Source organism: Thunnus thynnus, chromosome 19 (genome assembly GCF_963924715.1).
Source record: "Thunnus thynnus chromosome 19, fThuThy2.1, whole genome shotgun sequence".
In the NCBI taxonomy this organism is placed as follows: Eukaryota; Metazoa; Chordata; class Actinopteri; order Scombriformes; family Scombridae; genus Thunnus; species Thunnus thynnus.
Genome location: NC_089535.1, coordinates 26,175,306 through 26,188,067, shown reverse-complemented (window position 1 = coordinate 26,188,067; position 12,762 = coordinate 26,175,306). Strand labels below are relative to the sequence as shown.

At 41.6% G+C, this 12,762-nt stretch overlaps 2 protein-coding genes across 3 annotated transcripts; both read right to left on the bottom strand.

Annotated features, from left to right (window-relative positions):
• Nucleotides 1-4,505: 4,505 nt before the first annotated feature.
• LOC137170894 (uncharacterized) lies at nucleotides 4,506-7,787 on the bottom strand. Of its 2 annotated transcripts, none has more exons than XM_067574524.1 (8): nucleotides 7,683-7,787; nucleotides 7,374-7,524; nucleotides 7,045-7,080; nucleotides 6,561-6,767; nucleotides 6,285-6,462; nucleotides 5,991-6,173; nucleotides 4,894-5,447; nucleotides 4,506-4,594 (listed from the first exon to the last, which is right to left on the bottom strand). In XM_067574524.1, exons 3-7 carry the CDS (start codon nucleotides 7,078-7,080, stop codon nucleotides 5,035-5,037), a joined length of 1,017 nt encoding a protein of 338 aa, XP_067430625.1. In that variant the 5' UTR covers nucleotides 7,374-7,524; nucleotides 7,683-7,787; the 3' UTR covers nucleotides 4,506-4,594; nucleotides 4,894-5,034. The 2 variants fall into 2 exon arrangements, with proteins under 2 accessions (XP_067430625.1, XP_067430624.1); XM_067574523.1 differs by lacking the exon at nucleotides 7,683-7,787 and adding an exon at nucleotides 7,299-7,349 and having other exon boundaries at nucleotides 7,045-7,125; nucleotides 7,451-7,668.
• Nucleotides 4,601-12,133, bottom strand: LOC137170895 (serine/threonine-protein kinase pim-2-like). Its single transcript, XM_067574526.1, has 7 exons — nucleotides 12,050-12,133; nucleotides 11,743-11,795; nucleotides 11,250-11,456; nucleotides 10,972-11,149; nucleotides 10,678-10,860; nucleotides 7,350-7,390; nucleotides 4,601-4,818 (listed from the first exon to the last, which is right to left on the bottom strand). Exons 3-7 carry the CDS (start codon nucleotides 11,424-11,426, stop codon nucleotides 4,786-4,788), a joined length of 612 nt encoding a protein of 203 aa, XP_067430627.1. The 5' UTR covers nucleotides 11,427-11,456; nucleotides 11,743-11,795; nucleotides 12,050-12,133; the 3' UTR covers nucleotides 4,601-4,785.
• Between the last annotated feature and the right edge of the window lie 629 nt (nucleotides 12,134-12,762).

Sequence of the window (12,762 nt, the reverse complement as noted above, 5' to 3'; positions counted from 1 at the left end):
TAGCAAATATCTGACCAGTTTCCCAACAGAATGTACAGCATGAAGCACTGCCATAGCTGGAAGAAAATAAAAGACTTTCTCCTACAGAAATTTGATAAACATTGACCATTATTTATGATAGTCATGGTGTCTGGTCAGAATGTGTTTGTTTTATTATGTGTATATACTTTATAGACTGAATGGTTTTGTTTTTTTGTTGTTTTTTTTTTTGATGAAAATATAGTCCTGAGCAGTGTCTGCAGCTTTTTAACCATGTTGAGACCAAGCAGGATTGTGGTCAGCCTGGTGCTGCAACTTGTCTCATTGCATACATGCATAGATAATGTATCATTTAGTCTCTCTGATAGACATGTAAACTGTGTTTGGCAGCTGCAGTGTGGGTGAAACAAAGAAAATGAGTGACAAGGAAACAGCTTGCTAAAAAATAAGCGGATCATATGCAAAGATTTCAACTGCACTGATTTTATTATGTCAAGATTCGATTCAGAGATAATCCACTTATTATCAGTACTGCTTTCCATTGAGTCCTGGGCGAATAAAACAACAAACAAACAACAAAATGGATATCAAAATATTGAATATGGTCATACATGAAATAAAGTATGAAAGTCAAAAATGAATGTGCATCAAACGTATTGAAACTTATTTTGCTATCTAATCATAGCATTCTGAATAGTAACATATAGATTCCCAGCCTGATTATCAGTCAGGCTTATATGACTATTTTCTGGAAAACCAACTCAGATCCAACATTAAGTCAACTCTACTGTAATATTGACTGTCTGGTAATTTCATGACACTGTTTTTTTGTTGTTGTTGTTGTTGAAATCATAGAGCAGTTTCAGTCTGCAGTCTTCAGACTCTTTGTGTATTTTGTTCTCTTGAGTTTCAGTGTTGCATTTATGCTGCCTGGTTTTAGTTTTTTCTCTGTTTCCCTTGTGTGTTCCTCCTGTGTTTATGTGCACCTCCTCTCACCTGCCCTGCATCACCCTGTATAGCCCAGCCCTGCTCCTTGTGTCTTCCCCAGTTTATCTGCTCCCAGTCTGCCCGTGTGTTGTGTAATCTGTTGTCTGTTTACTTTAGTTCCTGTTTTATTTTGAAATATTTTCTCCTTGTGTCTTGTCACCTTTACTTCCTGTGTTCGATTACCTCGTGTTTAACCCGTGTCTCGTTTCCCTCACCTGTGTCTAGTTTGCAATCACACCCTGTGTATTTATAGTCCAATTTTCAGTTTGCTCTTTGTCAAGTCGTCTGCTTTTGTTCTGCTTATGTTCTGTGTTTTTTTCTGTGTTTTTTCCTGGTCCCAGTTTCTCCTGTGATTTTTGAGTTCATTCATTAAATATTCAGCATCGTATCCAACCTGCCTGCTGTCTCTGCATTTGGGTCCACCTGTTCCATTCACCCACTACCCTGACACAATGTTTTTGTTTCAAGTGAGCCTCTTATCAATTAACAGAAAAAAAACAACAGCAAACAAACAGCACCAGGATTAAATGACAATAAGTGCATCTTTAAAAAAAATCTCCAGTGCTTTTTCTTATTATAACACCAAAACAATGTTTTGTCTTAAGTGAGCCTCTTATCATTTAACAGAAAAAAAACATCAAACAAACAGCACCAGGATTAAATAGCAATAAGTGCAACTTAATAAAAAAAAGTCTCTATAGAATACTTTTCACTTTTTCTGCGTTTTGGCGCTGAAACCATATGCCTGAAGCTTGGCTACACCTGATACTCTGTGGGTGATGGGTTTTCTCTGTGGGACTAGCTACAGCAGCAGTGCCTCTTGCTCCAGGAGTGAAGGTGGAGGCTGCTGCCACAGCCACCAGTGGCTTGTTCAGGAGGTGAGAAGACGAGGAGGAGGAGGAGGCTGTGGCAACAGTGGCTCTGGCTCCAGGAGTGAAGGAGGAGGAGCTGTTGTCCCAGAGACAGTAAAAATAGCGCCCGGGACCATGGATATATAAAGAGAACTGGATAGAGGAACATCACCAGGCTTTGAAACAAATTTGATATAGCGGCCAAACTGTGTAATTACAATGTCATGTGATGCGCACTGGCCCAAAAATACTTTTTCCCATGGACTTACATTGTGAAAGAGACATCTGTAAATCATCATAATCATATTATATCATAATCATAATTTGATCCATTTGGTCCAATCACATTTTGAAAGTCTAGACGAGCTGTACGATTGAATTGTTATATCCCCATTCAAGTTAGCTGGAGGGCTAAACTGGAAGTAGCTGGCTTGGTTGGTGAAAATCACTAGGGTGCTTGCTCCCCCACAGATGAGGAATCAATGCAGAAGAAGCTGAACTTTTTTGGCTTCATGTGCCACTGAGCAACTTTCATAGGAATGAATGGGGCCCTGACGCGGTCTCCAGTTCTCTATAAACATCCGTGCTTGGGACACAATGATACGAAGTCTGGGACAGTAGAGAAAACACTTGAACAAATTTCAAAATAGGAGTTATTTGGATAAACTGACCACATATGGGAATCTAAATGGTTACTTTCTTGCCTGAAAAAATGGTTAATGAAGTGACATATTAACAGCAAACATTTAACAGCTTTTAGCCTGACACAATTTAATCTCCACCATGATGTTATCGCTGCAGGTGTTTTACCGTATTTGGTGACCCATCACATTCTGTGACTTTCCATGATATTCATCTCAGTCCTCATGCCTAAACCAACCTAACCCACACTGCAGATCACAGAATCTAAAGGCTCACCATATTCGGTGTATCACCTGTTGGTTTAAATGCTTTCTGGGATACCCAGTTAACTCCTGATGTAGTAAAAAGCCAGTGGTCAAAAAATGCTGAAGTGGTTGAAAAACACCGGCAGTAAAGCAAGTAAGCTCCCTGAAGAAAGCCACAAAGACAGCTAAAACCACGAAGACGTCTAAGTATCTTCCTCCCACAGCTCCCAGTTGCATCCACATCGTCTATACAACACAAATGTGGTTGTGATGCCTTGCTTAGCTATATAAAATGTGGCCCACAAAGTGTCATATTATTATTATTACAGTGTAATAATGACATGAGATATAGGGAACAGGAGAATGTCAAAGAAGAAGTGCAATTTATTTCATCGATTTTCTCCAACAGCACGAGAACAGCTGTCATTAATGTTACACACAACCATTACACACAGCTACAGATTTAAAACAATACAATAATCTAACTTAAAGATTAAATAAACCATCATCGCAGTGATATCTCAGTCATCATTATTAAACATCAGAAGGATGATCAATGATTAATTTTATAGCACTCATACTGAAACAGATGTTACAAACAATTTAGAATAAAATGGAAAGATTATTGATATGGAGAAATAATGACTTGAATTCATCACTATAAATAATTTAGAAGTCTTTAAATGCACCTTTGATTGACATTTCACTAGAACGCAGTGGAGGCTGTACATACACACACTGAAAGGGTCACTGGTCACTGTAGTCTTTGTCTTTACTGGCCTAAAATGAGGGAATTTGGTACTAAAAAGACAAAACTTAAGAAAGCAGCAAACGGTATAGCAGTGCACCCAGCTGCCATACTGTAGTGGGACCAGCTTTTTATTCCCCATGTACATACCACTCTGGAGGGGCACATGCAAGGGTACCTGGAATACACAGAGAGACAGAATGAAGAGGAGCTTTGTTCAGACAAGAAAGTAATTATACCAGAAACTGGCCAATGAGTGAATAGCAAAAGCAAAAGCCAGATATCATACCAGAGAAAGTATGGTGGGGTCTCTCCTAAACAAAACTGCCACATCCAAAGTTCACCAAGCAGACACACGGGACACTGGAGCCAATTTCAACCAAGATGTTTTCTGATTTTATGTCCCGGTGAAACACACCTTTATGGTGCATTTCATCAGTTGCATCCACCAACTGATTCAGGAAATTCTGAGATCGAAACAGAGAGGAACAGATGAGATGGTAAGGGGGAGGAGGGGCAGGATTCACAACCTCTAATTGTGACCCTCACACACACACAGCTTCAGTACCTTAGCCTCTTGTTCCTCAATAATGCCTCCTTGGGAATCAAGGTACATTGTGAGGACTTCAGAGGGAACTGGTCTTTCTGTGACTAAGATAAGGTCCTGGTCCAGATAGTACCAGTCTAAGAGGGAGACGGCGGCAAACTTCCCGACTGACTCCGGTCCGTCTGCAGCTTAATGCATGAGGGCCACTTCTACAGGGATCTTGTAGATCTGAGAGACCCAAACAAGAAAAAAAAAGATTGGTTGTTGACCTCATCCATGATGAAGAGCAATTCAACATTCCGATGATAGTGCTGCTGATGGAACAGAGATCAATTTACTCACGTTCATTTTATATGATACATTGCCACATGTGGCCCTTTAACATATTTAATAGGTACCTATAAGACAAAAACACAAGTACTTTGATTTATACTCTGAGGACGTGGAGAATGATTCATTGTGTTTGTATGTGTGTGTATGGGAGAGGGAACGTGTATGTGATACTTACTGGTGTGTAATCAATTGATCGGAAACCAGCATACACAGGTCCACAGACATCTTCTCCGATCTGGCATATACCGCTCCTCAAAATCAGCTGCACAAAGACACACAGTTATTGATTATGCTATACAGTAGCTTTGAGAATTGTGTATTGCTCAGAAACCTGACTCCAAATGAATTCTCTTGGCAAGAGTGAATAGACCTCAAACTATTCCTTTAAAGGAGAGCTTCAGATTATTTTCAAATCTGTCATAATACATCACCCACATGCACACACTGAAAGGGTCACTGGTCACTGTAGTCTTTGTCTTTACTGGTCTGAAATGAGGGAATTTGGTACTAAAAAGACAAAACTTAAGAAAAATACCAACTTTACTTGTCTAACTCACTCACCTCTACTTGTGATCACTCTAGGGAGTGTGCTTCCATTCTTCCCTTGTGAAGATGAAGAGCTGCAGGAGCTCTGGTTGAGCTCAGAGCTCTTCTGCATTTTTCTGGGCGTCTCCTCACAAGTGCTGGCCTTCCTCTTCCTAGTTAGTAGCTCCTGGACATCCTCTGCAGACACTTCTTTGCATTTGCTGCTGCTTGTGCTGCTATTGGTACTGGCCCTGTATCTCTTCTTGGGGATCTCTCGTTCAGTGTTGGCTTTTCTTTTGCCTCCTCTACACCAGTAGCAGCAGCTCCTGGTACTGCTGGGACTGCTGCTACTGGTGCCGCTGCTGGTGCTGCTACTGGTACTGGCCTTGTATCTCTTCCCAGGAAGCTCTTGTTCAGTGCTTCTCTTTTGCCTCCTCTTGTGCTGACCTCCTCAAACAACATGTAGCTGGGTTCACTGGTGTTAGTGGTTTTGCAGCTATGCTTGTACCTCTTCTCTGGAGCCTCCAGGTCAATACTGGCTTTTCTTTTTCTGCTCACACTGCCTGACTCAGTGCTTTTGCTTTTGTTTTCTAGATATAAGAAGAACCTAGTGAAAATCATTTAATTCTTGGTTGCATTTATTCTTATTGTGTTAACTATACTGGCACATATTGGCCACTGGTATTAAAGTGGCAGATCCATTCATCTCAACCAAATGTAGAGATTGTTTCTAAAAAACCTCTGGTTGAAAATTCAGGAGGTCAGCACTGACTTGAAGCGCAAGACAAAACAAAAACTTAATACTCTGAATACTGCCCTGAGTGTCTGCAGGGACTGAAATGTTATGAAATGAGGGGACTGAAATGATAATGACTGCTGAAGTGATCCATGGGATAACGAAGTGATAGACTTGTGTCTGTCGGCTTGTTTTAGAATGCAGATATGGCGGGTGTCAACACAAATTCTATGTAAGTTCAATTAAAGACAGATTTAACACATTTACATTGTATGCAGATAAACCGTAAGTCATCAAATCTAATTGAGAGGGTTGTTAGCCATCAGTCCTGTCTGGTCAACAGAAATATAGCAGCATTAGCATTGCTGCTCTCTCATACAGAAACCATATGACTTACCTTGGGATAGCTGTGTTGCTGAGTCCCTGCTGAGTTGCATTTTGCCGCACAGTATGCCCATGGTGCTGTTTCTGAAACCATGCAGCAAACGGTATAGCAGTGCACCCAGCTGCCATACTGTAGTGGGACCAGCTTTATATTCCCCACGTACATACCACTCTGGAGGGGCACATGCAAGGGTACCTGGAATACACAGAGAGACAGAATGAAGAGGAGCTTTTTTCAAACAAGAAAGTAATTATACCAGAAACTGGCCAATGAGTGAATAGCAAAAGCAAAAGCCAGATATCATACCAGAGAAAGTATGGTGGGGTCTCTCCTGAACAAAACTGCCACATCCAAAGTTCACCAGGCGGACACACAGGACACTGGAGCCAATTTCAACCAGGATGTTGTCTGATTTTATGTCCCGGTGAAACACAACTTTATGGTGCATTTCATCAGTTGCATCCACCAACTGATTAAGGAAGGTCTGAGATAGAAACAGAGAGAAATAGATGAGATGGTAAGGGGGGGGCAGGATTCACAACTTCTAATTGTGACCCTCACACACACACAGAGCGTCAGTACCTTAGCCTCTTGTTCCTCAATAATGCCTCCTTGGGAATCAAGGTACGTTGTGAGGACTTCAGAGGGAACTGGTCTTTCTGTGACTAAGATAAGGTCCTGGTCCAGATAGTACCAGTCTAAGAGGGAGACAGCGGCAAACTTCCCGACTGACTCCGGTCCGCCTGCAGCTTTGTGCATGAGTGCCACTTCTACAGGGATCTTGTAGATCTGAGAGACCCAAACAAGAAAAAAAAAAAAAAGATTGGTTGTTGACCTCATCCATGATGAAGAGCAATTCAACATTCCGATGATAGTGCTGCTGATGGGACAGAGATCAATTTACTCACGTTCATTTCATACGGTACATGTGGCCCTTTAACATATTTAATAGCTACCTATAAGACAAAAACACAAGTACTTTGGTTTATACTCTGAGGACGTGGAGAATGATTCATTGTGTTTGTATGTGTGTGTATGAGAGAGGGAACGTGTATGTGATACTTACTGGTGTGTAATCAATTGATCGGAAACCAGCAGACATCTTCTCCGATCTGGCGGAACTGCATATACCTCTCCTCAAAATCAGCTGCACAAAGGCACACAGATATTGATTATACTATACATTAGCTTTGAGAAATGTATATTGCTCAGAAACCTGACTCCAAATGAATGCTCTTGGCAAGAGTGAATAGACCTCAAACTATTCCTTTAAAGGAGAGCTTCAGATTATTTTCAAATCTGTCATAATACATCACCCACATGCACACACTGAAAGGGTCACTGGTCACTGTAGTCTTTGTCTTTACTGGCCTGAAATGAGGGAATTTGGTACACAGGTCCACAGACATCTTCTAAAAAGACAAAAGAAACACTGATTTTTTATGTGAAACTGCTTTATTTAGTGTTTTTACCTGTTTTAATCACTGGGTCTGTTTATTTCGGAGAAGAGGAGACCTCTGTGGATAATTCAGCTCCCGGTAAATCCCTGCTGAACGTCTGGATCTTTAGTTATCACAGAAACAAGCTGAGCAAACGTTAGCAGCAGCTCAGCTAATAGCCCTTACCAGACATCCCGTGCCCACTGAACAGCATCAAAGAAACACTGATTTTTTTACGTGAAACTGCTTTATTTAGTGTTTTTACCTGTTTTAATCACTGGGTCTGTTTGTTTCGGAGAAGAGGAGATCTCTGTGGATAATTCAGCTCCCGGTAAATCCCTGCTGAACGTCTGGATCTTTAGTTATCACAGAAACAAGCTGAGCAAACCTTGGGATAGCTGTGTTGCTGAGTCCCTGCTGAGTTGCATTTTGCCGCACAGTATGCCCATGGTGCTGTTTCCGAAACCATGCAGTAAACAGTATAGCAGTGCACCCAGCTGCCATACTGTAGTGGGACCAGCTTTATATTCCCCACGTACATACCACTCTGGAGGGGCACATGCAAGGGTACCTGGAATACACAGAGAGACAGAATGAAGAGGAGCTTTGTTCAGACAAGAAAATAATTATACCAGAAACTGGCCAATGAGTGAATAGCAAAAGCAAAAGCCAGATATCATACCAGAGAAAGTATGGTGGGGTCTCTCCTGAACAAAACTGCCACATCCAAAGTTCACCAGGTGGATACACAGGACACTGGAGCCAATTTCAACCAGGACATTGTCTGATTTTATGTCCCGGTGAAACACACCTTTATGGTGCATTTCATCAGTTGCATCCACCAACTGATTCAGGAAGGTCTGAGATAGAAACAGAGAGGAACAGATGAGATGGTAAGGGGGGGGCAGGATCCACAACTTCTAATTGTGAATCTCACACACACACACACACACACACACACATACACACAGCTTCAGTACCTTAGCCTCTTGTTCCTCAATAATGCCTCCTTGGGAATCAAGGTACGTTGTGAGGACTTCAGAGGGAACTGGTCTTTCTGTGACTAAGATAAGATCCTGGTCCAGATAGTACCAGTCTAAGAGGGACTTCCCGACTGACTCCGGTCCGCCTGCAGCTTAATGCATGAGGGCCACTTCTACAGGGATCTTATAGATCTGAGAGACCCAAACCAGAAAAAAAAAAAAAAGATTGGTTGTCAACCTCATCCATGATGAAGAGCAGTTCAACATTCCGATGATAGTGCTGCTGATGGGACAGAGATCAATTTACTCACGTTCATTTCATATGCTACATTGCCACATGTGGCCCCTTAACATATTTGATAGCTACCTATAAGACAAAAACACAAGTACTTTGGTTTATACTCTGAGGATGTGGAGAATGATTCATTGTGTTTGTATGTGTGTGTATAGGAGAGGGAACGTGTATGTGATACTTACTGGTACATAATCCATTAATCGGAAACCAGCATACACAGGTCCACAGACATCTTCTAAAAAGACAAAAGAAACACTGATTTTTTATGTGAAACTGCTTTATTTAGTGTTTTTACCTGTTTTAATCACTGGGTCTGTTTGTTTCGGAGAAGAGGAGACCTCTGTGGATAATTCAGCTCCCGGTAAATCCCTGCTGAACGTCTCGATCTTAAATTACCACAGAAACAAGTTGAGCAAACGTTAGCAGCAGCTCAGCTAATAGCCCCTACCAGACATCCCGTGCCCACTGAACAGCATCAAAGAAACACTGATTTTTTATGTGAAACTGCTTTACTTAGTGTTTTTACCTGTTTTAATCACTGGGTCTGTTTGTTTCGGAGAGGAGGAGGTCTCTGTGGATAATTCAGTTCCCAGTAAAAGCCCGCTGAATGTCTGGATCTTAAATTATCAGAGAAACAAGCTGAGCAAACGTTAGCAGCAGCTCAGCTAACAGCCTCTACCAGACATACTGTACCTGGTGAACACTGTCAGAAAAGCACTGATTTTTTTTATGTGAAAACTGCTTTACTCAGTGTTTTTTCCTGTTTTAAACACTGGCTCTGTTTGTTCTGGAGAGGAGGAGACCTATGCGGATAATTCACCACCCAGTAAAAACATCCTCAACAATGAACACTTAAGTAATTCTAACCCAAACGAGCTGGCTGTTTAATAATGAAGACAACAACTCTCAACCGAACGTCATCTGCAAGATGAGAATCTGTCTGCTGGTTTCTGATTCTTCTTTTCACTCTTCAGCTATTAGCATTTTTTTCAGTTCTTAGCTACCAGCATTATAGTCATTGTACTTGAGCATTTAGAATTAGCTAACGTTTATCACTAGGAGGACTTAAAGTTTATGTTTGAAGATGAAACAATGAAGTTCATTATTCTTGCTCATATATTTTTAAGGTTTAATCAAGACTACAATCTGGAAGTAATTTTGACTCAATTGTATTTGTATAGCTCAATATGATATAGAGTGTCTTAATAGGCCAGCAACAGTTCCTGACCCAGCCCAAAGCTCTCTATGAAGACAAGGAAAAACTCAATAACCATAAGGCAATTGGAAGAAACCTCGGGAGAGGCAATTCAAAGAGAGATCCCCTCTCCTCGGACGGCTGAGGGTACAACAGGACGTGCTGTTGGGAACAAGTCCAATATGAAAACAGTCCTAATTGATAATTATGTAAAAAGGTAGGATTAGGTTGGAGATGGGAAAAGAGGTGACGAGGGGTGCAAAATGGGTAATGAGTGGGGAAAGGATGGGGTAAGGGTAGAGAACATGGTGGGGTACGTTTTGAGGTAGTTAGAGGATGAGTGGGGGAAAAAAAGTCCAAAGTGAGGAAGAGGCCTGGTCACAGTGTTGGTAGAATTAGTTAAGCCAGGGGTTTAGCTGTAGCTGCTACAGAGTGGCGCACTCCTCAGGGTTTTTCTTCAGACACAGTTGCAAGAAGTCGAGGCAGTCTGGAATGAAGAAGAGAAAACAGATTAAAGATGATAATGACTGCTGAAGTGATCCATGGGATAACAAAGTGATAGACTTGTGTCTTTCGGCTTGTTTTAGAATGCAGACATGGCGGATGTCAACACAAATTCTATGTAAGTTCAATTAAAGACAGATTTAACACATTTACATTGTATGCAGATAAACCGTAAGTCATCAAATCTAATTGAGAGGGTTGTTAGCCATCAGTCCTGTCTGGTCAACAGAAATATAGTAGCATTAGCATTGCTGCTCTCTCATACAGAGACCATATGACTTACCTTGGGATAGCTGTGTTGCTGAGTCCCTGCTGAGTTGCATTTTGCTGCACAGTATGCCCATGGTGCTGTTTCTGAAACCATGCAGCAAACGGTATAGCAGTGCACCCAGCTGCCATACTGTAGTGGGACCAGCTTTGTATTCCCCACGTACATACCACTCTGGAGGGGCACATGCAAGGGTACCTGGAATACACAGAGAGACAGAATGAAGAGGAGCTTTGTTCAGACAAGAAAGTAATTATACCAGAAACTGGCCAATGAGTGAATAGCAAAAGCAAAAGCCAGATATCATACCAGAGAAAGTATGGTGGGGTCTCTCCTGAACAAAACTGCCACATCCAAAGTTCACCAGGCGGACACACAGGACACTGGAGCCAATTTCAACCAGGACATTGTCTGATTTTATGTCCCGGTGAAACACACCTTTACGGTGCATTTCATCAGTTGCATCCACCAACTGATTCAGGACGGTCTGAGATAGAAACAGAGAGGAACAGATGAGATGGTAGGGGGGGGGCAGGATTCACAACTTCTAATTGTGAATCTCTCACACACACACAGAGCGTCAGTACCTTAGCCTCTTGTTCCTCAATAATGCCTCCTTGGGAATCAAGGTACGTTGTGAGGACTTCAGAGGGAACTGGTCTTTCTGTGACTAAGATAAGATCCTGGTCCAGATAGTACCAGTCTAAGAGGGAGACAGCGGCAAACTTCCCGACTGACTCCGGTCCGCCTGCAGCTTTGTGCATGAGTGCCACTTCTACAGGGATCTTGTAGATCTGAGAGACCCAAACAAGAAAAAAAAAAAAAAAGATTGGTTGTTGACCTCATCCATGATGAAGAGCAATTCAACATTCCGATGATAGTGCTGCTGATGGGACAGAGATCAATTTACTCACGTTCATTTCATATGGTACATTGCCACATGTGGCCCTTTAACATATTTAATAGCTACCTATAAGACAAAAACACAAGTTCTTTGGTTTATACTCTGAGGACGTGGAGAATGATTCATTGTGTTTGTATGTGTGTTTATAGGAGAGGGAACGTGTATGTGATACTTACTGGTACATAATCTATTAATCGGAATCCAGTATACACAGGTCCACAGACATCTTCTAAAAAGACAAAAGAAACACTGATTTTTTATGTGAAACTGCTTTATTTAGTGTTTTTACCTGTTTAAATCACTGGGTCTGTTTGTTTCGGAGAAAAGGGGGGACCTCTGTGGACAATTCAGCTTCCAGAAACTAGCTGAGCAAACGTTAGCAGCAGCTCAGCTAACAGCCCCTACCAGACATCCCGTGCCAACTGAAAGGCATCAAAGAAACACTGACTTTTTACGTGAAACTGCTTTATTTAGTGTTTTTACCTGTTTTAATCACTGGGTCTGTTTGTTTCGGAGAAGAGGACACCTCTGTGGATAATTCAGCTCCCGGTAAATCCCTGCTGAACGTCTGGATCTTGAGTTACCACAGAAACAAGCTGAGCAAACGTTAGCAGCAGCTCAGCTAACAGCCTCTACCAGACATACTGTACCTGGTGAACATTGTCAGAAAAGCACTGATTTTTTTTATGTGAAAACTGCTTTACTCAGTGTTTTTTCCTGTTTTAAACACTGGCTCTGTTTGTTCTGGAGAGGAGGAGACCTATGCGGATAATTCACCACCCAGTAAAAACATCCTTAACGATGAACACTTAAGTAATTCTAACCCAAAGAAGCTGGCTGTTTAATAATGAAGACAACAACTCTCAACCGAACGTCACCTGCAAGATGAGAATCTGTCTGCTGGTTTCTGATTCTTCTTTTCACTCTTTGGGAACATTTTTGTGAATGAAACTTGCCCACAAACAGAGTTGAACAGGTCACCCCCTAAAAATGGACATTTTAGGGGCATCGATGATGCTAATGATGAAATCTCAGGAACGTTCAGCTCGTCATGAACAGGTGACATTCATCAGGCTGAAACCAGAAATTTATAGCAAATTTATGATGTTAAGAGAGTTTGTTGGAACACTTGTGTGAACAAATCTCACAGAGAAAAAACAGAGATTTAGATGAGGAAGATGTTCTTGCATGAGGCC